At 43.4% G+C, this 23381-nt stretch overlaps 1 protein-coding gene across 1 annotated transcript in view; it reads left to right on the top strand.

Annotated features, from left to right (window-relative positions):
• cubn (cubilin (intrinsic factor-cobalamin receptor)) overlaps positions 1 to 23381 on the top strand; it is a 362295-nt gene that overhangs the window by 215758 nt on the left and 123156 nt on the right. The window contains exons 38-40 of the mRNA XM_034169223.1: positions 6951 to 7132; positions 21847 to 22039; positions 23041 to 23238. Coding sequence (XP_034025114.1) covers positions 6951 to 7132; positions 21847 to 22039; positions 23041 to 23238 — 573 coding nt within the window. The remainder of the gene's footprint in view (positions 1 to 6950; positions 7133 to 21846; positions 22040 to 23040; positions 23239 to 23381) is intronic.

Genomic DNA, 23381 nt, shown 5'->3' with positions numbered 1-23381 from the left:
ACTCTATTGGCTTTGCTCAAAAAGTAAATGAGTCCACCCACCACTTTAATCATATCTTAGATCTTGTTCTGACTTATGGTATGGAAATAGAAGACTTAACAGTATTCCCTGAAAACTCCCTTCTGTCTGATCATTTCTTAATAACATTTACATTTACTCTGATGGACTACCCAGCAGTGGGGAATAAGTTTCATTACATTAGAAGTCTTTCAGAAAGCGCTGTAACTAGGTTTAAGGATATGATTCCTTCTTTATGTTCTCTAATGCCATATACCAACACAGTGCAGAGTAGCTACCTAAACTCTGTAAGGGAGATAGAGTATCTCGTCAATAGTTTTACATCCTCATTGAAGACAACTTTGGATGCTGTAGCTCCTCTGAAAAAGAGAGCTTTAAATCAGAAGTGTCTGACTCCGTGGTATAACTCACAAACTCGTAGCTTAAAGCAGATAACCCGTAAGTTGGAGAGGAAATGGCGTCTCACTAATTTAGAAGATCTTCACTTAGCCTGGAAAAAGAGTCTGTTGCTCTATAAAAAAGCCCTCCGTAAAGCTAGGACATCTTTCTACTCATCACTAATTGAAGAAAATAAGAACAACCCCAGGTTTGTTTTTAGCACTGTAGCCAGGCTGACAAAGAGTCAGAGCTCTATTGAGCTGAGTATTCCATTAACTTTAACTAGTAATGACTTCATGACTTTCTTTGCTAACAAAATTTTAACTATTAGAGAAAAAATTACTCATAACCATCCCAAAGACGTATCGTTATCTTTGGCTGCTTTCAGTGATGCCGGTATTTGGTTAGACTCTTTCTCTCCGATTGTTCTGTCTGAGTTATTTTCATTAGTTACTTCATCCAAACCATCAACATGTTTATTAGACCCCATTCCTACCAGGCTGCTCAAGGAAGCCCTACCATTATTTAATGCTTCGATCTTAATTATGATCAATCTATCTTTGTTAGTTGGCTATGTACCACAGGCTTTTAAGGTGGCAGTAATTAAACCATTACTTAAAAAGCCATCACTTGACCCAGCTATCTTAGCTAATTATAGGCCAATCTCCAACCTTCCTTTTCTCTCAAAAATTCTTGAAAGGGTAGTTGTAAAACAGCTAACTGATCATCTGCAGAGGAATGGTCTATTTGAAGAGTTTCAGTCAGGTTTTAGAATTCATCATAGTACAGAAACAGCATTAGTGAAGGTTACAAATGATCTTCTTATGGCCTCGGACAGTGGACTCATCTCTGTGCTTGTTCTGTTAGACCTCAGTGCTGCTTTTGATACTGTTGACCATAAAATTTTATTACAGAGATTAGAGCATGCCATAGGTATTAAAGGCACTGCGCTGCGGTGGTTTGAATCATATTTGTCTAATAGATTACAATTTGTTCATGTAAATGGGGAATCTTCTTCACAGACTAAAGTTAATTATGGAGTTCCACAAGGTTCTGTGCTAGGACCAATTTTATTCACTTTATACATGCTTCCCTTAGGCAGTATTATTAGACGGTATCGCTTAAATTTTCATTGTTACGCAGATGATACCCAGCTTTATCTATCCATGAAGCCAGAGGACACACACCAATTAGCTAAACTGCAGGATTGTCTTACAGACATAAAGACATGGATGACCTCTAATTTCCTGCTTTTAAACTCAGATAAAACTGAAGTTATTGTACTTGGCCCCACAAATCTTAGAAACATGGTGTCTAACCAGATCCTTACTCTGGATGGCATTACCCTGACCTCTAGTAATACTGTGAGAAATCTTGGAGTCATTTTTGATCAGGATATGTCATTCAAAGCCCATATTAAACAAATATGTAGGACTGCTTTTTTGCATTTACGTAATATCTCTAAAATCAGAAAGGTCTTGTCTCAGAGTGATGCTGAAAAACTAATTCATGCATTTATTTCCTCTAGGCTGGACTATTGTAATTCATTATTATCAGGTTGTCCTAAAAGTTCCCTAAAAAGCCTTCAGTTAATTCAAAATGCTGCAGCTAGAGTACTGACGGGGACTAGAAGGAGAGAGCATATCTCACCCATATTGGCCTCTCTTCATTGGCTTCCTGTTAATTCTAGAATAGAATTTAAAATTCTTCTTCTTACTTATAAGGTTTTGAATAATCAGGTCCCATCTTATCTTAGGGACCTCGTAGTACCATATCACCCCAATAGAGCGCTTCGCTCTCAGACTGCAGGCTTACTTGTAGTTCCTAGGGTTTGTAAGAGTAGAATGGGAGGCAGAGCCTTCAGCTTTCAGGCTCCTCTCCTGTGGAACCAGCTCCCAATTCAGATCAGGGAGACAGACACCCTCTCTACTTTTAAGATTAGGCTTAAAACTTTCCTTTTTGCTAAAGCTTATAGTTAGGGCTGGATCAGGTGACCCTGAACCATCCCTTAGTTATGCTGCAATAGACGTAAACTGCTGGGGGGTTCCTATGATGCACTGTTTCTTTCTCTTTTTGCTCTGTATGCACCACTCTGCATTTAATCATTAGTGATCGATCTCTGCTCCCCTTCACAGCATGTCTTTTTCCTGGTTCTCTCCCTCAGCCCCAACCAGTCCCAGCAGAAGACTGCCCCTCCCTGAGCCTGGTTCTGCTGGAGGTTTCTTCCTGTTAAAAGGGAGTTTTTCCTTCCCACTGTAGCCAAGTGCTTGCTCACAGGGGGTCGTTTGACCGTTGGGGTTTTACATAATTATTGTATGGCCTTGCCTTACAATATAAAGCGCCTTGGGGCAACTGTTTGTTGTGATTTGGCGCTATATAAAAAAAATTGATTGATTGATTGATTGAATTAGTTTTTCAGCATCACTCTGAGACAAGACCTTTCTAATTTTAGAGATATTGCGTAAATGCAAAAAAGCAGTCCTACATATTTGTTTAATATGGGCTTTGAATGACATATCCTGATCAAAAATGACTCCAAGATTTCTCACAGTATTACTAGAGGTCAGGGTAATGCCATCCAGAGTAAGGATCTGGTTAGACACCATGTTTCTAAGATTTGTGGGGCCAAGTACAATAACTTCAGTTTTATCTGAGTTTAAAAGCAGGAAATTAGAGGTCATCCATGTCTTTATGTCTGTAAGACAATCCTGCAGTTTAGCTAATTGGTGTGTGTCCTCTGGCTTCATGGATACATAAAGCTGGGTATCATCTGCGTAACAATGAAAATTTAAGCAATGCCGTCTAATAATACTGCCTAAGGGAAGCATGTATAAAGTGAATAAAATTGGTCCTAGCACAGAACCTTGTGGAACTCCATAATTAACCTTAGTCTGTGAAGAAGATTCCCCATTTACATGAACAAATTGTAATCTATTAGATAAATATGATTCAAACCACCGCAGCGCAGTGCCTTTAATACCTATGGCATGCTCTAATCTCTGTAATAAAATTTTATGGTCAACAGTATCAAAAGCAGCACTGAGGTCTAACAGAACAAGCACAGAGATGAGTCCACTGTCTGAGGCCATAAGAAGATCATTTGTAACCTTCACTAATGCTGTTTCTGTACTATGATGAATTCTAAAACCTGACTGAAACTCTTCAAATAGACCATTCCTCTGCAGATGATCAGTTAGCTGTTTTACAACTACCCTTTCAAGAATTTTTGAGAGAAAAGGAAGGTTGGAGATTGGCCTATAATTAGCTAAGATAGCTGGGTCAAGTGATGGCTTTTTAAGTAATGGTTTAATTACTGCCACCTTAAAAGCCTGTGGTACATAGCCACTAATAAAGATAGATTGATCATATTTAAGATCGAAGGATTAAATAATGGTAGGGCTTCCTTGAGCAGCCTGGTAGGAATGGGGTCTAATGGACATGTTGATGGTTTGGATGAAGTAACTAATGAAAATAACTCAGACAGAACAATCTGAGAGAAAGAGTCTAACCAAATACCGGCATCACTGAAAGCAGCCAAAGATAACGATACGTCTTTGGGATGGTTATGAGTAATTTTTTCTCTAATAGTTAAAATTTTATTAGCAAAAAAAGTTATGAAGTCATTACTAGTTAAAGTTAAAGGAATACTCGGCTCAGTAGAGCTCTGACTCTTTGTCAGCCTGGCTACAGTGCTGAAAAGAAACCTGGGGTTGTTCTTATTTTCTTCAATTAGTGATGAGTAGAAAGATGTCCTAGCTTTACGGAGGGCTTTTTTATAGAGCAACAGACTCTTTTTCCAGGCTAAGTGAAGATCTTCTAAATTAGTGAGACGCCATTTCCTCTCCAACGTACGGGTTATCTGCTTTAAGCTGCGGGTTTGTGAGTTATACCACGGAGTCAGGCAATTCTGATTTAAAGCTCTCTTTTTCAGAGGAGCTACAGCATCCAAAGTTGTCTTCAATGAGGATGTAAAACTATTGACGAGATACTCTATCTCACTTACAGAGTTTAGGTAGCTACTCTGCACTGTGTTGGTATATGGCATTAGAGAACATAAAGAAGGAATCATATCCTTAAACCTAGTTATAGCGCTTTCTGAAAGACTTCTAGTGTAATGAAACTTATTCCCCACTGCTGGGTAGTCCATCAGAGTAAATATAAATGTTATTAAGAAATGATCAGACAGAAGGGAATTTTCAGGGAATACTGTTAAGTCTTCAATTTCCATACCATAAGTCAGAACAAGATCTAAGATATGATTAAAGTGGTGGGTGGACTCATTTATATTTTGACTAAAGCCAATTGAGTCTAATAATAGATTAAATGCAGTGTTGAGGCTGTCATTCTCAGCATCTGTGTGGATGTTAAAATCGCCCACTATAATTATCTTATCTGAGCTAAGCATTAAGTCAGACAAAAGGTCTGAAAATTCCCAGAGGAACTCACAGTAACGACCAGGAGGACGATAGATAACAAGAAATAAAACTGGTTTTTGGGACTTCCAATTTGGATGGACAAGACTAAGAGACAAGCTTTCAAATGAATTAAAGCTCTGTCTGGGTTTTTGATTAATTAATAAGCTGGAATGGAAGATTGCTGCTAATCCTCCGCCTCGGCCCGTGCTACGAGCGTTCTGGCAGTTATTGTGACTCGGGGGTGTTGACTCATTTAAACTAACATATTCATCCTGCTGTAACCAGGTTTCTGTAAGACAGAATAAATCAATATGTTGATCAATTATTATATCATTTACTAACAGGGACTTAGAAGAGAGAGACCTAATGTTTAATAGACCACATTTAACTGTTTTAGTCTGTGGTGCAGTTGAAGGTGCTATATTATTTTTTCTTTTTGAATTTTTATGCTTAAATAGATTTTTGCTGGTTATTGGTGGTCTGGGAGCAGGCACCGTCTCTACGGGAATGGGGTAATGAGGGGATGGCAGGGGGAGAGAAGCTGCAGAGAGGTGTGTAAAACTTCAACTCTGCTTCCTGGTCCCAACCCTGGATAGTCACGGTTTGGAGGATTTAAGAAAATTGGCCAGATTTCTAGAAATGAGAGCTGCTCCATCCAAAGTGGGATGGATGCCGTCTCTCCTAACAAGACCAGGTTTTCCCCAGAAGCTTTGCCAATTATCTATGAAGCCCACCTCATTTTTTGGACACCACTCAGACAGCCAGCAATTCAAGGAGAACATGCGGCTAAACATGTCACTCCCGGTCCGATTGGGGAGGGGCCCAGAGAAAACTACAGAGTCCGACATTGTTTTTGCAAAGTTACACACCGATTCAGTGTTAATTTTAGTGACCTCCGATTGGCGTAACCGGGTGTCATTACTGCCGATGTGAATTACAATCTTACCAAATTTACACTTAGCCTTAGCCAGCAGTTGCAAATTTCCTTCAATGTCGCCTGCTCTGGCCCCCGGAAGACAATTGACTATGGTTGCTGGTTTCGCTAACTTCACATTTCTCAAAACAGAGTCGCCAATAACCAGAGTTTGATCCTCGGCGGGTGTGTCATCGAGTGGGGAAAAACGGTTAGAAATGTGAATGGGTTGGCGGTGTACACGGGGCTTCTGTTTAGGGCTACGCTTCCTCCTCACAGTCACCCAGTCGGCCTGCTTTCCCGGCTGCTCGGGATCTGCCAGAGGGAAACTAACGGCAGCTAAGCTACCTTGGTCCGCACCGACTACAGGGGCCTGGCTAGCTGTAGAATTTTCCACGGTGCGGAGCCGAGTCTCCAATTCGCCCAGCCTGGCCTCCAAAGCTACGAATAAGCTACACTTATTACAAGTACCATTACTGCTAAAGGAGGCCGAGGAATAACTAAACATTTCACACCCAGAGCAGAAAAGTGCAGGAGAGACAGGAGAAGCCGCCATGCTAAACCGGCTAAGAGCTAGTAGCTGCGCTAAGCTAGCGGATTCCTAAAAACACACAAAGTGAATAATGTGTAAATAATTTAGAGGTGATTCAGCAGAGGGAGTGCTTTAGTTAAGGCACGTGAAGATTACACTGTGAAACAAATCGTTATCTAGGTAACTAGATCAATCTAACTGCGCAGATTAACAGCTAACAGATACAGCAAAACACCGCTGTGCTCCGGAACAGGAAGTGTTACAATACCGCAGTGAGAGCCAACCACCAGTAGAGGCAAGCAAGAGCCAAAATCAGGCCAAAAAGTGGATGACAGTGAATGATTTTGTAGAACTCCCTCAGATTTAAAACGCCTTCTCCTAAAGGCATTTCTGATGCAAATACAACACCCCAGCATCCAGTAGTTTGATCTCCCACCCATTGTTCACTTTATGGCTGCTACCTTGGCTAATTGTCATCTCATATTGATGTAACAGAATGTAATGACAATGTTCCTTCTTAATCACACAAAAAAAGAAGTTGTCACACCCACGCTGCTTGGTAAAGACCCATGTCCAAGTACAAGGATCACATTCTGTCTGATAAAAAAACAACCAAAAAAAAACAAACAAAAAAAAAACATGAAGACCCGCTCTCTCTACTGCAAAATTTAACTGAAAATGACATATTTTTCAGTGTTTGGGAATGATGTGACAGGGGAGTTTGGACAGATAGCGTCACCACTGTATCCCCGAACATATCCCAGCAATGCAGATTACCGCTGGACCATTACTGTGGAGGGAGATCAATACATCCAGATTCGCTTCCTGGATATGGACATCGAGGATCTCTATGATTGCTACTATGATGATCTCAGGGTGAGTGTGGGCAGTCTCACAATGAATTTATGGTGGTCTCAAAGTATCAGTCAAAGTCTGCATCATCTGAACCATGAGAAAATCTCCTAATCTATCCCTAACGCCCCTGTCACACCTTGACGATTTAGCCAGGGTATGCCGACCGTATTAAAAATGCTGGCATACATCTGATAAGTTATGGGTACATTTTGTATATACGTTAAGAACACATCCTGATATATGTCGTAATACGGTTAGTACCTCGAAAAATTTGTGGCATGCACAATATTTTCAGCGTATGCAAGCGTATGACTCATATGTTCTGCATGTGGGACATAAGTTGTAGGTAAGGTATGTGATTGTTGACACACATTTCTTGTATTTCATAAGTCGAAATACATCCATTGATGCTGTCCATTGTATGGCTCAACAACTGAAAGCTGCAGTCCTCATGCATACAGTTCAGACAATTTCAAACGGTTTCAAACATTAAACTATTCACACACAATGTAAATATAAAGTCTTAATCTTGCCTGTTTGTTTCAGTCGGATTCATCATCACAGCCTGACGAAAACATATCCACATAAAGCATCCTGATTTTGGAAAACAACATCTGAAAATACTTTAGTTTCTTGTTGTGGCTGAAGAAACATAGTGGTTTTAAAGAAGTCCTTCTGTGGTTTTTCTGTTCCAGGTGCATTTCTCAGACTGAACCAGAGAACGCCGGCTCTTTGTGCTACAACAAAATACTTAACTAACTTAAAAGTTGAAAGAGTCACAGCGCCTCATTTATTCATGTTAGCATTTATCACAGGCATCAGTCGACTCTTTAGCAGTCTGTACTATAACTATAAAAATAAACCACATGATCCAAAATTAAATTAAAAAAAATATTCTGTTTTGCCTCCTTGTGGAGGGAACGGGACCGCGTGACAGTGTACAGGCACTCAATAACATGTAAGTCCCTTCGGCTGCTCCCTTGTTTGCACTCGGGGTCACCACGCCGGATGCCCTTCCTGATGCAACTCCATATTACATGGAGAAGTGTGGCAGGGGTGGGATTTGAACCCGGACCCTTCTGAACTGAAACCAAGCGCATTAACCACTTGGCCACCACCCCTGCTGTAGGCACTCAATAACATGTTCGTCAATATTTAAGTATTCCATCTGCCAAACAAAAGGGTTCTGCTGGCAGTAGAAATGCAAACCAAGCCAGACTTAATTGTTCTGACACGTATCATATTGTGCAGTACCGACCCGAACCACTCGGTGGAAACAGGGCTGTCAGCATACACTTGCTAAATCATCAAGATGTGACACAGCCCTAATATGCATCATTTAAAAATAAATATGGGATGCAAAACATTTATTTTTATTGTGGCCACTTGGAATTTAGAGCAATTTTATTTGAGAGTAATTCTTTACTTTTATCCAAAACTACAAAATCAGTACATTTTACATTACATTTTATTCTGCTGTGGGGCTCATTTATGTAACACCCTGTTTACATTGTGTTGTGGTTTCATGGGCGTGGAAGTAAGACAATCCAAATGTCTTTATTCCCTTTATTATGGTGGCTTAGTGGTTAGCACAGTTGCCTCACAGTAAGAAGGTCATGGCTTTGATTCCCACCTGACCTTTCTGTGTGGAGTTTGCATGTTCTCCCATGTTTGCATGCGTTTCCTCTGGGTGCTCCGGTTTCCTCCCACATTTAAACACATGCAGATTAGATGAAATGGAAACTTTATAATTGTCCAGGTCTCCCTTGCAAAAGAGATCTCAATCTCAATGGGATTAACCTGATTAAATAAAAGTTAAATTAAATTAAAATTAAGTTAGTATGCAATTTGGGGTTTGTTCACATAAGCGCATACAATTCTGGGAGGGAACATGCAAAAAGGTGAGGTTTGCAGGCAACATGATTTATCAAGGTCAAATGGAAACTTAGCAAATGCTTTTTGGGTCTGTATTTTGAGAGTTTTAACCCTTGGTATTAAATTTATCATGTTTGACAGACTGCTGACCCAGTAGCACAGAGACTGCTGCCTCCTCATACACAGAATAAAGAAAAGTCATTCATTATAAACGTAGGATATGTATATTTAAGGTTTTTAACTGTTTATTTCATATTTTTTCTTTAAGGACAGATGTCTCCATATACAACCCCTGGCAATAATTATGGAATCACCGGCCTCGGAGGATGTTCATTCAGTTGTTTAATTTTGTAGAAAAAAGCAGATCACAGACATGGCACAAAACTAAAGTCATTTCAAATGGCAACTTTCTGGCTTTAAGAAACACTATAAGAAATCAAGAAAAAAAAATTGTGGCAGTCAGTAACGGTTACTTTTTTAGACCCAGCAGAGGGGAAAAAATATGGACTCACTCAATTCTGAGGAATAAATTATGGAATCACCCTGTAAATTTTCATCCCCAAAACTAACACCTGCATCAAATCAGATCTGCTCGTTAGTCTGCATCTAAAAAGGAGTGATCACACCTTGGAGAGCTGTTGCACCAAGTGGACTGACATGAATCATGGCTCCAACACGAGAGATGTCAGTTGAAACAAAGGAGAGGATTATCAAACTCTTAAAAGAGGTTAAATCATCACGCAATGTTGCAAAAGATGTTGGTTGTTCACAGTCAGCTGTGTCTAAACTCTGGACCAAATACAAACAACATGGGAAGGTTGTTAAAGGCAAACATACTGGTAGACCAAGGAAGACATCAAAGCGTCAAGACAGAAAACTTAAAGCAATGTGTCTCAAAAATCGAAAATGCACAACAAAACAAATGAGGAACGAATGGGAGGAAACTGGAGTCAACGTCTGTGACCAAACTGTAAGAAACCGCCTAAAGGAAATGGGCTTTACATACAGAAAAGCTAAACAAAAGCCATCATTAACACCTAAACAGAAAAAAACAAGGTTACAATGGGCTAAGGAAAAGCAATCGTGGACTGTGGATGACTGGATGAAAGTCATATTCAGTGATGAATCTCGAATCTGCATTGGGCAAGGTGATGATGCTGGAACTTTTGTTTGGTGCCGTTCCAATGAGATTTATAAAGATGACTGCCTGAAGAGAACATGTAAATTTCCACAGTCATTGATGATATGGGGCTGCATGTCAGGTAAAGGCACTGGGGAGATGGCTGTCATTACATCATCAATAAATGCACAAGTTTACGTTGATATTTTGGACACTTATCCCATCAATTGAAAGGATGTTTGGGGATGATGAAATCAAGATGATAATGCATCTTGCCATAGAGCGAAAACTGTGAAAACATTCCTTGCAAAAAGACACATAGGGTCAATGTCATGGCCTGCAAATAGTCCGGATCTTAATCCAATTGAAAATCTTTGGTGGAAGTTGAAGAAAATGGTCCATGACAAGGCTCCATCCTGCAAAGCTGATCTGGCAACAGCAATCAGAGAAAGTTGGAACCAGATTGATGAAGAGTACTGTTTGTCACTCATTAAGTCCATGCCTCAGAGACTGCAAGCTGTTATAAAAGCCAGAGGTGGTGCAACAAAATACTAGTGATGTGTTTGAGCATTCTTTTGTTTTTCATGATTCTATAATTTTTTCCTCAGAATTGAGTGATTCCATATTTTTTTCCCTCTGCTTGGTCTAAAAAAGTAACCGTTACTGACTGCCACAATTTTTTTTCCTGATTTCTTATAGTGTTTCTTAAAGCCAGAAAGTTGACATTTGAAATGACTTTAGTTTTGTGTCATGTCTGTGATCTGCTTTTTTTTCTACAAAATTAAACAACTGAATGAACATCATCCAAGGCCGGTGATTCCATAATTTTTGCCAGGGGTTGTAGTACAGCAGATAACTGTAAAAATTGTTCAAATCTGTTTGCAAGCACCAAAATTTGACTGTGTATACCTTTTGGTACATATTGTAGAAAAATAACATTAGCCATTTGAATTTTCACTAGGGGCCAAGTAGGGGTCATCAAATTGAAAGCTATACCACATTATGTGTCTGATCACAAAGATTCCAAAAAGGTATAGTTTGGACTATCTATAACTGAATGTTACAGAGTTATGGGGTAAAAACAGCAAGAATGGTGACAAAGGTCAGTTTCAGTTTGTACAGGGGTCAAAGGTTAAAGTTGCTCCAATTTTGGTAAAACGTGGTGCAAATTGTTGGCTGAACTAATAGGATTAGCAAATGAAATAGTTCTGACTGTGTTGAATGTTTGCTCTTCAAAGTAAAGGTCAATGTCGACGTCCATTGAATTGTATGACGTGACATATGTTACCCCGTAACATGATAACTAAACATGACACTTCGTGCAAACTATTCCTTTTTAAAATCCTACTAACTCAATAATAATTTGCATCATGTATTACCATAATTGGAGCAACTTTAACTTTTGACCACTGTACAAACTGAAAGTAACCTTTGTCGCCATGCTTGCTGTTTTTACCCCATAACTCCAGAACATTCAGTCACAGATAGTCCAAACTATACCTTTTTGGAATCTTTGTGATCAGATACATAATGTGGTATAGCTTTCAATATGATTTGAACATTTTTTTGACCCATATGCAGTTCTTCAAATGACCCCTACTTGGCCCCATATTGAAAATTCAAGTGGCTAATGTTATTTATCTAAAATATGTACCAGAAGGTATATACAGTCAACCTTTGGTGCTTGTAACCGGATTTGAAGGATTCCTCTGCAAATATTGTTATCTGCTGCACTAATACATAACTAGGTGGCCAGAGCACATGTTGGTGCAACTCATGATGATTACAGTCAGTGATATGCTACTCTGTTGCACACAAATAATCACATGCACATTTGGAGGTCTGTGTGAAATGATGCATGCATGTCTGCGTACTGCGTGTGTGTTCTGCCGACACAGAGCCAGCTGCCTGTGTGTTCCACCACTGTGCACAGCTACCCGTGTGCACAGACACTAAACATAATAGAGACAACATTAAATAAATCCATATAATATACTGCTATTTGAGAATGAGGATGTCTTCCATATTAGATCTTGATAAAGAGGTGCCTTGTACCCCTCTGTCCAGTAACTTAACTTATGTTGCTGATTTACTGTAATTTAATTTTGTGCTTATTGCCAACACACACAAAATACCCATTGAATTACTGCTGTCTACATCACAAGACCACCTGCTTTCAATTACGCATTTGTTTGTTTTGGGGTTCTTATGTTTACCGGTTAGGTCCTGGTCCGCGGCTGCACTCAGTTGTAAGGGTTATGCCTGGCAGCTGGGGATGGTGTTTTGACAGTGTGCCGCTGCGAGGGCTCTGCCTCTCATGCACTTATTGTGGTCTTCGTTGTACTTTGTGTCATTTATTTTTCACCCCGCATTTATTGTATTTCTGTCCCTTACTGTGTTTCAACTGTGTAGCAGTTTTTGTTAGGTCTGAAGTTGTAGTTTGATTGTCACTGTTATCTTGATAGTTGTTTCACTTATGATTTCTGTGTGTCACTTTACGTTCTCCGGTGCTCCCCAACCCTCATGTAATCCCCACACCTGTTTCCAATCAACTGCATTTGTATTTAAGTCACACTGGTTTGCTCCCTCACTACCAGTCATTTAATTTCTGTCTTGTCAGCCATTTGCATCTCATCACAATTATTGTCCATCCCCTCTTGTTGTCTACAATTAATAAGTGTGGTCTCGCTGTCTCTTTTATGACAGTTGTTTTTTTGTTTTTTTATGGGTTTTTCCCTGTCAGTCAGTTGTTGGATTTAGTCTCTTTGAAGTATTTTTGTCACCTTTGATTTTTGTGTCACTTTCCTACAGACTCTGATAGTATCTTGGTTTCTTTGGTATTTGGATTTTTGTCTCATGTTGCTAAAAGACCCTGGTTGCTTTTTGGATTTAGTTCCTTTGCAGTATTTTTATCACCTTTGTATTATCTCTGTCATCTGGGCATTAAACTTCTTTGTTTTAGCACTTACCTTATGGATCAAACCATAACATAAAGAGCATTTACTGAAAACTTTGCTACCTAACACACAAACGCACACAAAAACACAAAAGTAAATTATTTCTAGAAGGAAAATACACTGAACTAAAATATAAACATAACACTTTTGTTTTTGTTCCCATTTTTCTTGAGCTGAACTCAAAGATCTATAACAGTATACACAAAAGACCTATATCTCTTGAATATTGTTCAAAAATCTGTTTAAATCTGTGTTAGTGAGTACTTATCATTTGCTGAGATAATCCATCCCTCCTCACAGATGTGGCATATCAAGACGCTGATTAGACAGCATGATTATTGCACAGGTGTGCCTTAGGCTGGCCACAGTAAAAGGCCACTCTGACATGTTTACTTTTATCACACAGCACAATGCCACAGATGCTGCAAGTTTTGAGGGAGCATGCAATTGCCATGCTGACTGCAGGAATGTCCACCAGAGCTGTTGCCCATGAATTGAATGTTCATTTCTGTACCATAAGCCATTTCCAAAGGCATTTCAGAGAATTTGGCAGTACATCCAACCGGCGTCACAACGGCAGACCACGTGTAACCACATCAGCCCAGGACCTCCACATCCAGCATGTTCACATCCAAGATTGTCTGAGACCAGCCACCCGGAGAGCTGCTGCAACAATCGGTTTGCAGAACCAAAGAATTTGTTGTGAAAGTGTCGTGACACGGACTCACAACAGGGGGCGTTAATGAACGGACAATGGATAAGCCAAAAAGTAAGAATTTAATGTTGTGAATCGCACAACGAAGTACAGACAATAACAATATGGTGGAATGTCAATTATACACAAGGTGACGTGTGGGCAGGCTCGAAGATAGAAGACGTCTGGCGAGAGAAGAGCCGGATCCCACACAGCTTCCACCACCAACGGATCTGAAGAACACCGGAGCCGCCAAGCCCTGCTCCCCAGGTGGCCACTGTCTTCAGCAGTCAGACCCGGTACTGCTGGCAGAGAACAGAAACAGTATTGATGAGTGTGAGTTCGCACACTCAGTAATCCCACAGTCTGTGTTCTTTAAGGAGGGAGCACCTCCACCTCCAATCACACACTCGTGGAGCTCCTGTTTAACCACTTATCTGGTTTGGGGTGTGAGGCGAAGCCGTCGCAGTCCACACCAAACGCCAATACCGCAGATAAGTACACCGTCACAGGAAAACGGCTGCAAATGAGATCAGACTATTATTTATCGATACAGCAGAGAATTACCTGAATGGTAGCTGATTTCACGGCGGGGAGGTGGAGTTGCAGTCCGGCCTTTATGGTGATGGTGTTGAGTAGTGGATGAGTGACAGCTGGTACGGATGATGAGTGACAGCTGTCACTCCCCGGTCGCTCCGACGCCCTCTCGTGCTTGAAGCCCGCACTTCAAGCAGGGCGCCATCTTGTGGTGGTGGGCCAGCAGTACCTCCTCTTCAGCGGCCCACACAACAGGACCCCCCCCTCAACGGGCGCCTCCTGGCGCCCGACCAGGCTTGTCCGGGTGACGGGTGTAGAAGTCGGCCTGGAGGGCCGGGTCCAGGATGAAGCTCCTCTTCACCCAGGGGTGCTCTTCGGGGCCATAACCCTCCCAGTCCACCAGATACTGGAACCCCCGGCCCTTTCGACGGACGTCCAGGAGCCGGCGTGCTGTCCACGCGGGCTCCCCATCGATGATCCGGGCAGGAGGCGGCGCTGGTCCCGGGGCACACAGTGGTGAGGTATGGCAGGGCTTGAGTCTTGACACATGAAAAACGGGGTGTATCCGCCGGACTGAGGACTTTGAGTATAGTAAAAGGTCCTATGTACCTGTCCTTTAGCTTCTGGGATTCCACCTGCAGGGGGATGTCCTTTGTGGATAGCCAAACCTCCTGCCCGGGCTGGTAAGCAGGGGCCGGGGAACGCCGGCGGTCTGCATGGGCCTTAGCCCTCGTCCAGGCTCTGAGCAGGGCAGAGCGGGCGGTACGCCACACCCGACGGCACTTCCTCAGATGGGCCTGGACCGAGGGCACCCCGACCTCTCCCTCCACTAGTGGAAACAATGGGGGCTGGTACCGCAAACACACCTCAAATGGAGAGAGGCTGGTGGCAGATGAAACTTGGCTATTATGAGCATACTCGATCCAGGCCAGATGGTCACTCCAGGCCGTCGGGTGCGCGGAGGTCACGCAGCGGAGGGCCTGCTCCAGTTCCTGGTTCGTCCGCTCTGCCTGCCCGTTCGTCTGGGGGTGGTACCCAGACTGACGGTGGCCCCCAGTTCCCTGCAGAAACTCCTCCAGACCTGGGAGGAGAACTGAGGACCACGATCCGAGACAGTGTCCGATGGAATTCCATGCAGACGCACGACATGGTGGACCAGGAGGTCTGCAGTCTCCTGGGCCGTCGGGAGCTTCGGGAGGGCCACGAAGTGGGCTGCCTTGGAGAACCGGTCCACTATCGTGAGGATTGTAGTCATGCCCTGGTACGGCGGGAGGCCATGACCAGGTACTCAAAGTGACCTAACGGGGTGTTAAATGCCGTCTTCCACTCGTCTCCCTCCCGGATCCGAACCAGGTGATAAGCATTCCTAAGATCCAATTTTGTGAAAATTTGGGCTCCATGCAAGGGCGTGAACACTGAATCCAACAGAGGTAGCGGGTATCAGTTGCGAACCGTGTTCTCGTTCAGCCCTCTGTAATCAATGCATGGACGGAGTCCGCTGTCCTTCTTGCCCACAAAAAAGAAACCAGCACCCATCGGGGAGGTGGAGTTCCGGATCAACCCGGCAGCTAACGAGTCCCGGATGTAGGTCTCCATTGATTTGCGTTCTGGACGTGAGAGGTTGTACAGCCTGCTGGACGGGTACTCAGCGCCCGGTATCAAATCAATGGCACAATCGTACGGATGGTGTGGGGGCAGCGTGAGTGCCAGATCCTTGCTGAAGACGTCAGCAAGGTCATGGTACTCGGCTGGCACTGCCACCAGATTGGGGGGGACTAAAACCTCCTCCTTAGCTGTCACACTAGGTGGAACCGAGGATCCTAAACACTCCCGGTGGCAGGTTTCGCTCCACTGAACCACAACCCCAGACGGCCAATCAATCCGGGGATTGTGTTTTAACACCCATGGAAAACCCAAAATCACTCGGGAGGTAGAAGGTGTTACATAAAACACAATCTCCTCCCTGTGATTCCCAGACACCACCAATGTCACTGGCTTTTTCTGGTGTGTGATTAGTGGAAGAAGGGTGCCATCTAGTGCCCGCACCGACAATGGTGACAGTAAGGCCACTAGAGGGAACCCAACCTCCTTTGCCCATCTGCTATCCAGCAGATTCCCCTCCGACCCCGTGTCCACCAGTTCTGGGGCGTGAAGGGTTAGATCCCCACTCAGGATCGTGACTGGGATACGTGCAGATTTTCGGGGTCTCCCCGCGTGGGTGTTGTGACCCACCCTTAGCCCAGTCTCTAAGGACGAGTGCTGCTGTTTTGACCGTTTGGAGCATTCTCTCTGTGTGTGCTCGGTGAGCTGCAGAGAAAACACTCTCCACGGATCAGCCTCCTTTGTCTCTGATCTGATCGCTTTTTGGCCCTGCTCGTTTCCATAGCAACGTCAGCAGGGGGAGCTGTCGTCACGTGGAGAGCCCTGGCTGTGGAGCGTGGGGAAGTCGGCTCCCTTTCAGACCCGAGAGGAAGAGGGACGGTTTGTGCCTGACCACGCCCTTCGTCTCGCTCCCGTCGGTGTTCAGTTAATCGGTTGTCTAACCGTATAACCAGGTCGATAAGCCCGTCTAAATCCCGCGGCTCGTCCTTCACCACCAGGTGCTCCTTAAGGACCAGAGACAGTTTACAAAGGCGGCGTGGAGTGCAACAGCATTCCAGCCGGCTCGCGCTGCCACGATGCGGAAGTCGACTGCATACTGCGCTTCGACACCCCTGTCTTATCGACAGCAGCACGCTTGAAGCGGTCTCGCCTCTATGAGGGTGGTCGAACACCTATCGGAACTCCTTCACAAACTCAGTGTAAATTGTTAGGAGCCATGAATTCTGCTCCCAGAGCACCATAGCCCAGGCGCGTGCCTCTCCTCGAAGCAAATTTATAACGTAAGCCACCCGGCTAGCATCTGACGCGTACATGACGGGACGCTATGAAAAGATGAGCGAGCACTGCATCAAGAAGTCCGCGCACGTCTCCACACAGCCTCCGTACGGCTCCGGAGGACTTATGTATGCTTCAGGGGAAGGTGGGGGGTTCGTTGAATGACCAGTGGAATGTCTGTCTCTGGCATACGGTCAGCAGGAGGAGGTGCTGCAGCAGCGCCCTGAGCATGCGCTTCCACCTGGGCGGTGAGAGCCTCCATCCTTCGATTGAGAATAATGCTCTGCTCGGTAACTAAGTCCAACCGAGCAGTAAAAGCGGTTAAGATGTGCTGCAGCTCACCTAACACGCCTCCTGCTGGCGCCTGTGCAACTCGCTCTTCCATTGGCTGTTCAAGCGATGGTTGACGCCCCTCGGGATCCATGACGCTGGCCGAGAAATCCTGTTGTGAAAGTGTCATGACACGGACCCACAACAGGGGGCGTTAATGAACGGACAATGGATAAGCCAAAAAGTAAGAATTTAATGTTGTGAATCGCACAACGAAGTACAGACAATAACAGTATGGTGGAATGTCAATTATACACAAGGTGACGTGTGGGCAGGCTCGAAGATAGAAGACGTCTGGCGAGAGAAGAGCCGGATCCCACACAGCTTCCACCACCAACGGATCCGAAGAACACCGGAGCCGCCAAGCCCTGCGCCCCAGGTGGCCACTGTCTTCAGCAGTCAGACCCGGTACTGCTGGCAGAGAACAGAAACAGTATTGATGAGTGTGAGTTCGCACACTCAGTAATCCCACAGTCTGTGTTTTTTAAGGAGGGAGCACCTCCACCTCCAATCACACACTCGTGCAGCTCCTGTTTAACCACTTATCTGGTTTGGGGTGTGAGGCGAAGCCGTCGCAGTCCACACCAAACGCCAATACCGCAGATAAGTACACCGTCACAGGAAAATGGCTGCAAATGAGATCAGACTATTATTTGTTATCGATACAGCAGAGAATTACCTGAATGGTAGCTGATTTCTCGGCGGGGAGGTGGAGTTGCAGTCCGGCCTTTATGGTGATGGTGTTGAGTAGTGGATGAGTGACAGCTGGTACGGATGATGAGTGACAGCTGTCACTCCCAGTCGCTCCGACGCCCTCTCGTGCTTGAAGCCCGCACTTCAAGCAGGGCGCCATCTTGTGGTGGTGGGCCAGCAGTACCTCCTCTTCAGCGGCCCACACAACAGAATTTCTGCACAAACTGTCAGAAACTGTCTCGGGGAACCTCATCTGCATGCTCATCATCTTCATCGGGGTCTCAACCTGACTACAGTTTGTTGTCGTAAGTGATTGTGTGGGTAAATGCTCACATTCGATGGTGTCTGGCTGCTAATCAACTCTATATAAAGGGGATGTGTTGCACTGCGTGAGGCAAATGATGGTCATACACCAGATACTGACTGGTTTTCTCACCTCCCAGATCCCCCCCCCCCATAAAGCAAAACGGCACATTTCAGAGTACTCTGTCCTCTGTCCTTTCTTCTTCTCACTGTACATGTCAGACTTCAGCTACAACACAGACAGTTGTCACCTCCAGAAGTTTTTGGAAGACACAGCCATCATTGGATGTGTTTGAGGGGAACAGTCTGGAGTACAGGAAGGTCATTACCAACTTTGTGGCCTGGTGTGAATGGAATCATCTGGCAATCAATGCCAGCAAGACAAAGAAGGTCGCGATTGACTTCAGAGGAAGGCTCCTCAGATTGTGCCTGTGAACATCCGGGGCTTGGAGATACAATTTGTGGAGAAGTACAACTACTTGAGTGTTCACCTTAACAACAAACTGGACTGGACACACAACAGAGTTGTCCTGTACAAGAAGGACCAGAGTCGTCTTCACCTGCTGAGGAGACTGAGGTCTTTTGCTGTGTGCAGGACACTGCTGAAAACCTTTTATGAGTCTGTGGTGGCATCAGCCATACTTTACGCTGTGGTCTGCTGGGGCTGTGGAAGTTCTGAGAGAAACAGGAAGAGACTCAACAGATTAGTCAGAATGCCTGGCTCTGTCCTGGAATTTACTGTGCACCCCATAGAGTTGGTGGGTGAGAGGAGAATTGTAGCTAAACTGACAGAAATTATGGACAACCCCTCTCACCTCCTACATGAGACTGTGGGAGCCTTAAGCAGCTCCTTCAGTAATAGTTTGCTGCACCCTTGGTGCATGTGGTATATTGAGCTAATGGGCTCACTGTAGTTTTTCGTATGTTCATATGTGATATGCACATGCCTAGATAGATGCGCCAGAATGCGAACCACAGTTGGCATGTTGTAGTTATGCTTATGCAAGTATTCAGTAAAGTGGTTAAATGCGTGCAATCGTCTCAGGTCATTTATTCCAACAGCAGTCAAACTGTATACAGTAATACCTCAAAATGGCTTTAGCACCATAACCAACTGCTGATTTTGCACTATTATCTACAACTTCTACCACCTTTTTTGCTTTATTACATGCACAACTGTGCAATTTATCCTGTGCAATAATTTGACCAATGATGCCGGTAACGCGTTACTTAGTTTTTTACTACAACTACTAATACTACTTAAAATAATAATACTTTTGACAAGTAAAATGTTTAGAGAGAATTTAAATGTTAGAATGAATTTAATAGTTACATTTATAAACAATGTAGGTTAGAAATTGCAAGTTTTACTGTTACAGTGCTGTCAACAGTTAAATATGAGTAATCAGTAATTGGATTACTTTTTCAAGGTAACTGTGGCAACACTGAATTTGACCATATCTATACAACATACTTGTACATATACGTATATCCCCACTTATATTCTATTTTTCACATAATCTGTTTACATTAGTATTTATGCACCCACCAGCAAACATTGCAATATACTTCAGACACCTTTCTTTGATGTAAATATTTTTCTTTTCTTTACTACTGTACAACTCTTGCTGCTTCAGCAAGGGATTTTCCCTGCTGTGGCATCAATAAAGTATATCTAATCTTATCTTATCTTATCTTATAATTATAATATAAAAGGCTGAAGAGCAGGGCTTACTTGCCTGACAGAGACATGAGCTGGACTTTGCTTTATTTTTTCCCATATTTGTCTCCTTTCTGTATCTGCAGGAAATCACTATATTTTATGACAGTTTTAGATTGACTTTTGCATCCATGTGCAGAACAGCCTATGATTTTGAAACTTTTTGGAGACTAAAACCATGCATCCATGAACACGCTGTGTTGAGACATGTGCAGTGTCCAATATAGTCCATGGACCGGGACCACAAATTTCACATATTGGTACCACCTGGGGTAGGTAATTCTCATTGGTATTTTTGACATGCCATATGACTCTACTTTATGTTTTGATATGATAGCAGTCGCAGATTGGTAGCTTAATGGTGGTAATCACTATGTAAATGGGCATACCCCACGAAAAGACTATGCGAATACACAATTTATCTGTACCATTTAGAATGCAAAATCTATTCTTTAATGAACACCAAAAGGGTCACATAAACATGTAAGGAACTGTAGTGACATAAAACTCTATTTGTATATGAACTGTAGTATATGTTTAAGTAAAAAAAATATGTGTAGTGTCCGGAATATTACCAGCAAGTTATTCATCATCCATATCATCATCAGAGCCTGATATCTCAACTTCTGTTTCTTCTTCACTGGCTTGTTGCAACTCTGTAGCTTGCATGTCAGTGCACTTCAAGCCATTGTTGAGGCAGGTACACTGAGGTAATTTGCAGGACCGCACACATTTGCATGCGAGCAGCTGCAGCACAACATCTGGTGCAGGTGAGCCACGCATCCACTGGATAGCCAACTTGCCATTCTCATCTGTTGTCCAACCACAGTTTTTTTGGTTTTGGGACAAAAGGTTCACTCTGCAGACATCTTCTCCAGATGGCAGCTTGATGGTTGGCATGGAGGGCATGCATGAACAGACAGTTCTCACAAGGAGGCAGTTGACTTGACTCCACCTCTCCCTTTTTCACACAGAACAACTGGTACCGAAGCTTGTTCACTTCAGTAGTTTGAGTGGAAGCCATATACATGTGGCAGGTGATCTCCTGCAGCTTTTGGAAGTTGTTCTGTCACATCTTGTCCTAAGTTCTAGAAATGAAGAACGGAAGAATCAGTGTTTTTGCCTTAACTAATCAACCTTAACTAGAACTTAAAATTGACAGAGCCAGGATCCTTGCCTACTTGACTGAACCAGCTGAAAAAGAAATTTATATCTTCCTGTAATGCAACGTTTTGATTCACATCTTTTTACACTTATGTTGACCCTATAAACATTTTAGAACCAACTAGATTTAGCCACCTTTGGTGGTACCAATATCTGGTCTGGCCCATGGACTAATATGATCATTACACAATCACTCTGGTGTTAGAAATAATATGACACCTGTCATTCAAACACTGGGACACCAATGTTGCCACTCTTTGTGTGTAGGCACTCTGAAACTGTTGCATGGTGTAATGTTTTCATCACATGCATGATTGTAATTATGAGCAGATTTGGCTGAAGTTATGTTTTCCACAGAATGAGCTTCTTTGTCAGTTTCTTTGATTTCCAAAGCCTACGTCTGGTGGCCACCAGAGCCACAGCAGCTTTTCTTAAACCTTGATACTGTGTGTGTCTCTGTTACAGATATTTGATGGTCCCAGTGTCCACTCCTTCCCCATGGGGACATTCTGTGGTCTGTCTTTGCCCCCACTACTGCAAAGCTCTGGCAGCTCTATCACACTGCAGTTCCAATCCGATTCAATGATAGGAGGACGAGGCTTCCTGCTGGAGTGGGCCGCTGTGCAGAACTCTGGACCGCCACCCACTATCACGCCAGGTCAGTAACCCTGCGACATGCATGCAACCTGTGTGTGTCTGCTGCAGCACTGAAGAGTCAAGTCCACAAATGTTTGGGCAGTGACACAATTGTTGTAGTTTTGCCTCTGCGCACCACTACAGTACTGTAGAGTTAAAATGAAACCATCAAGATGTGCAAGACTGTAGACATTCATCTTTAATTCAAGGGGGTGAACAAAAATATTACATTAACTATTTATATATTTGCAACATTTTTGAAATACATAGTACCTCCATTTTCAGAATCCATAGGAAATTGGACAAAATTCATATCAGTTTTGACACGCAGCATTTCAAAGTCAGTAAATATGTCTTGGACTTCATTTCCGTCAATCATTAAGAAATACAAACACTGTTGTACAGTATGGTAAATGTGTCTGGAGGAGGTAGTTCTCAAAAACTGAGTCACCGTGCAAGGACGGCATGAGTGAGGGAAGCCAACGCACGCAGACAACCATGGAAGAATTATCGGCTTCTGCAGTTGTGACTAAAGAAACTGTGCTTAGTGTAAATTTTGTCTGTTGCATCACCAGTTATGCGACGTCAAAATCGCTCTGCTCATGGTTGAGAAGTCAGTAGAGGATTAAATCCTTGTTGCAACATGAAAACAGTTGGCAGTCCTTCAGACTGATGTACGTTTCTTCTGCAGGAAACACTTAGCTCCTGTACTAAGGCTCACTACTGTTACACTACAGCATGTTAAGGAACATGTGTTTTGGTTCAGACTGCAGCAGGTACAATCAGCAGTGCTCCTTTAACGGTGGTCCTGTTCACATTCAAACCGTTACATTCACACCTGGAAGCTACAAAATACAGCCACAGTCTGACCTGAGCTATCGGGCATTGAAGGCCTTGCTCAAAAGCATGTTAGTGGTGTTTGTGAGTGTGTTTCAGCCAGATTTTTCCTGCAAGCATGAGGAGACAAGTCACCCCTCTTTACCACAAGTCCGCTCCTCTGACCGTTTGTTGTCTTTGTATCAGGTGCGTGTGGTGGAGTGCTGATGACCTCGGAGACTCCTGGTTTCATTTTCTCACCTGGTTGGCCTGAGAACTATCCTCCGAACATGGAGTGCACCTGGCTGATACGCTCTCCAGAATCAACCGTAGAGTTTAACCTGTTGTTTGTGGACATGGAGGACTACCCCACCTGCTACTTTGACAGCCTCGTCATCAGAGATGGTAAATCCTTCACACATGGGAGTGATGAAAAATGGTGTGATGGAAACAAGCGTCCCTCCTATTTGAGTGAGAGGCGGGTTACGTGCAACACACTAAATGATCATCTGCACATTATTTGACACTTTAAAAAGTCATCATATTTT

Source organism: Thalassophryne amazonica, chromosome 1 (genome assembly GCF_902500255.1).
Source record: "Thalassophryne amazonica chromosome 1, fThaAma1.1, whole genome shotgun sequence".
NCBI lineage: Eukaryota > Metazoa > Chordata > Actinopteri > Batrachoidiformes > Batrachoididae > Thalassophryne > Thalassophryne amazonica.
This window is presented reverse-complemented; position numbering and strand designations above follow the sequence as displayed.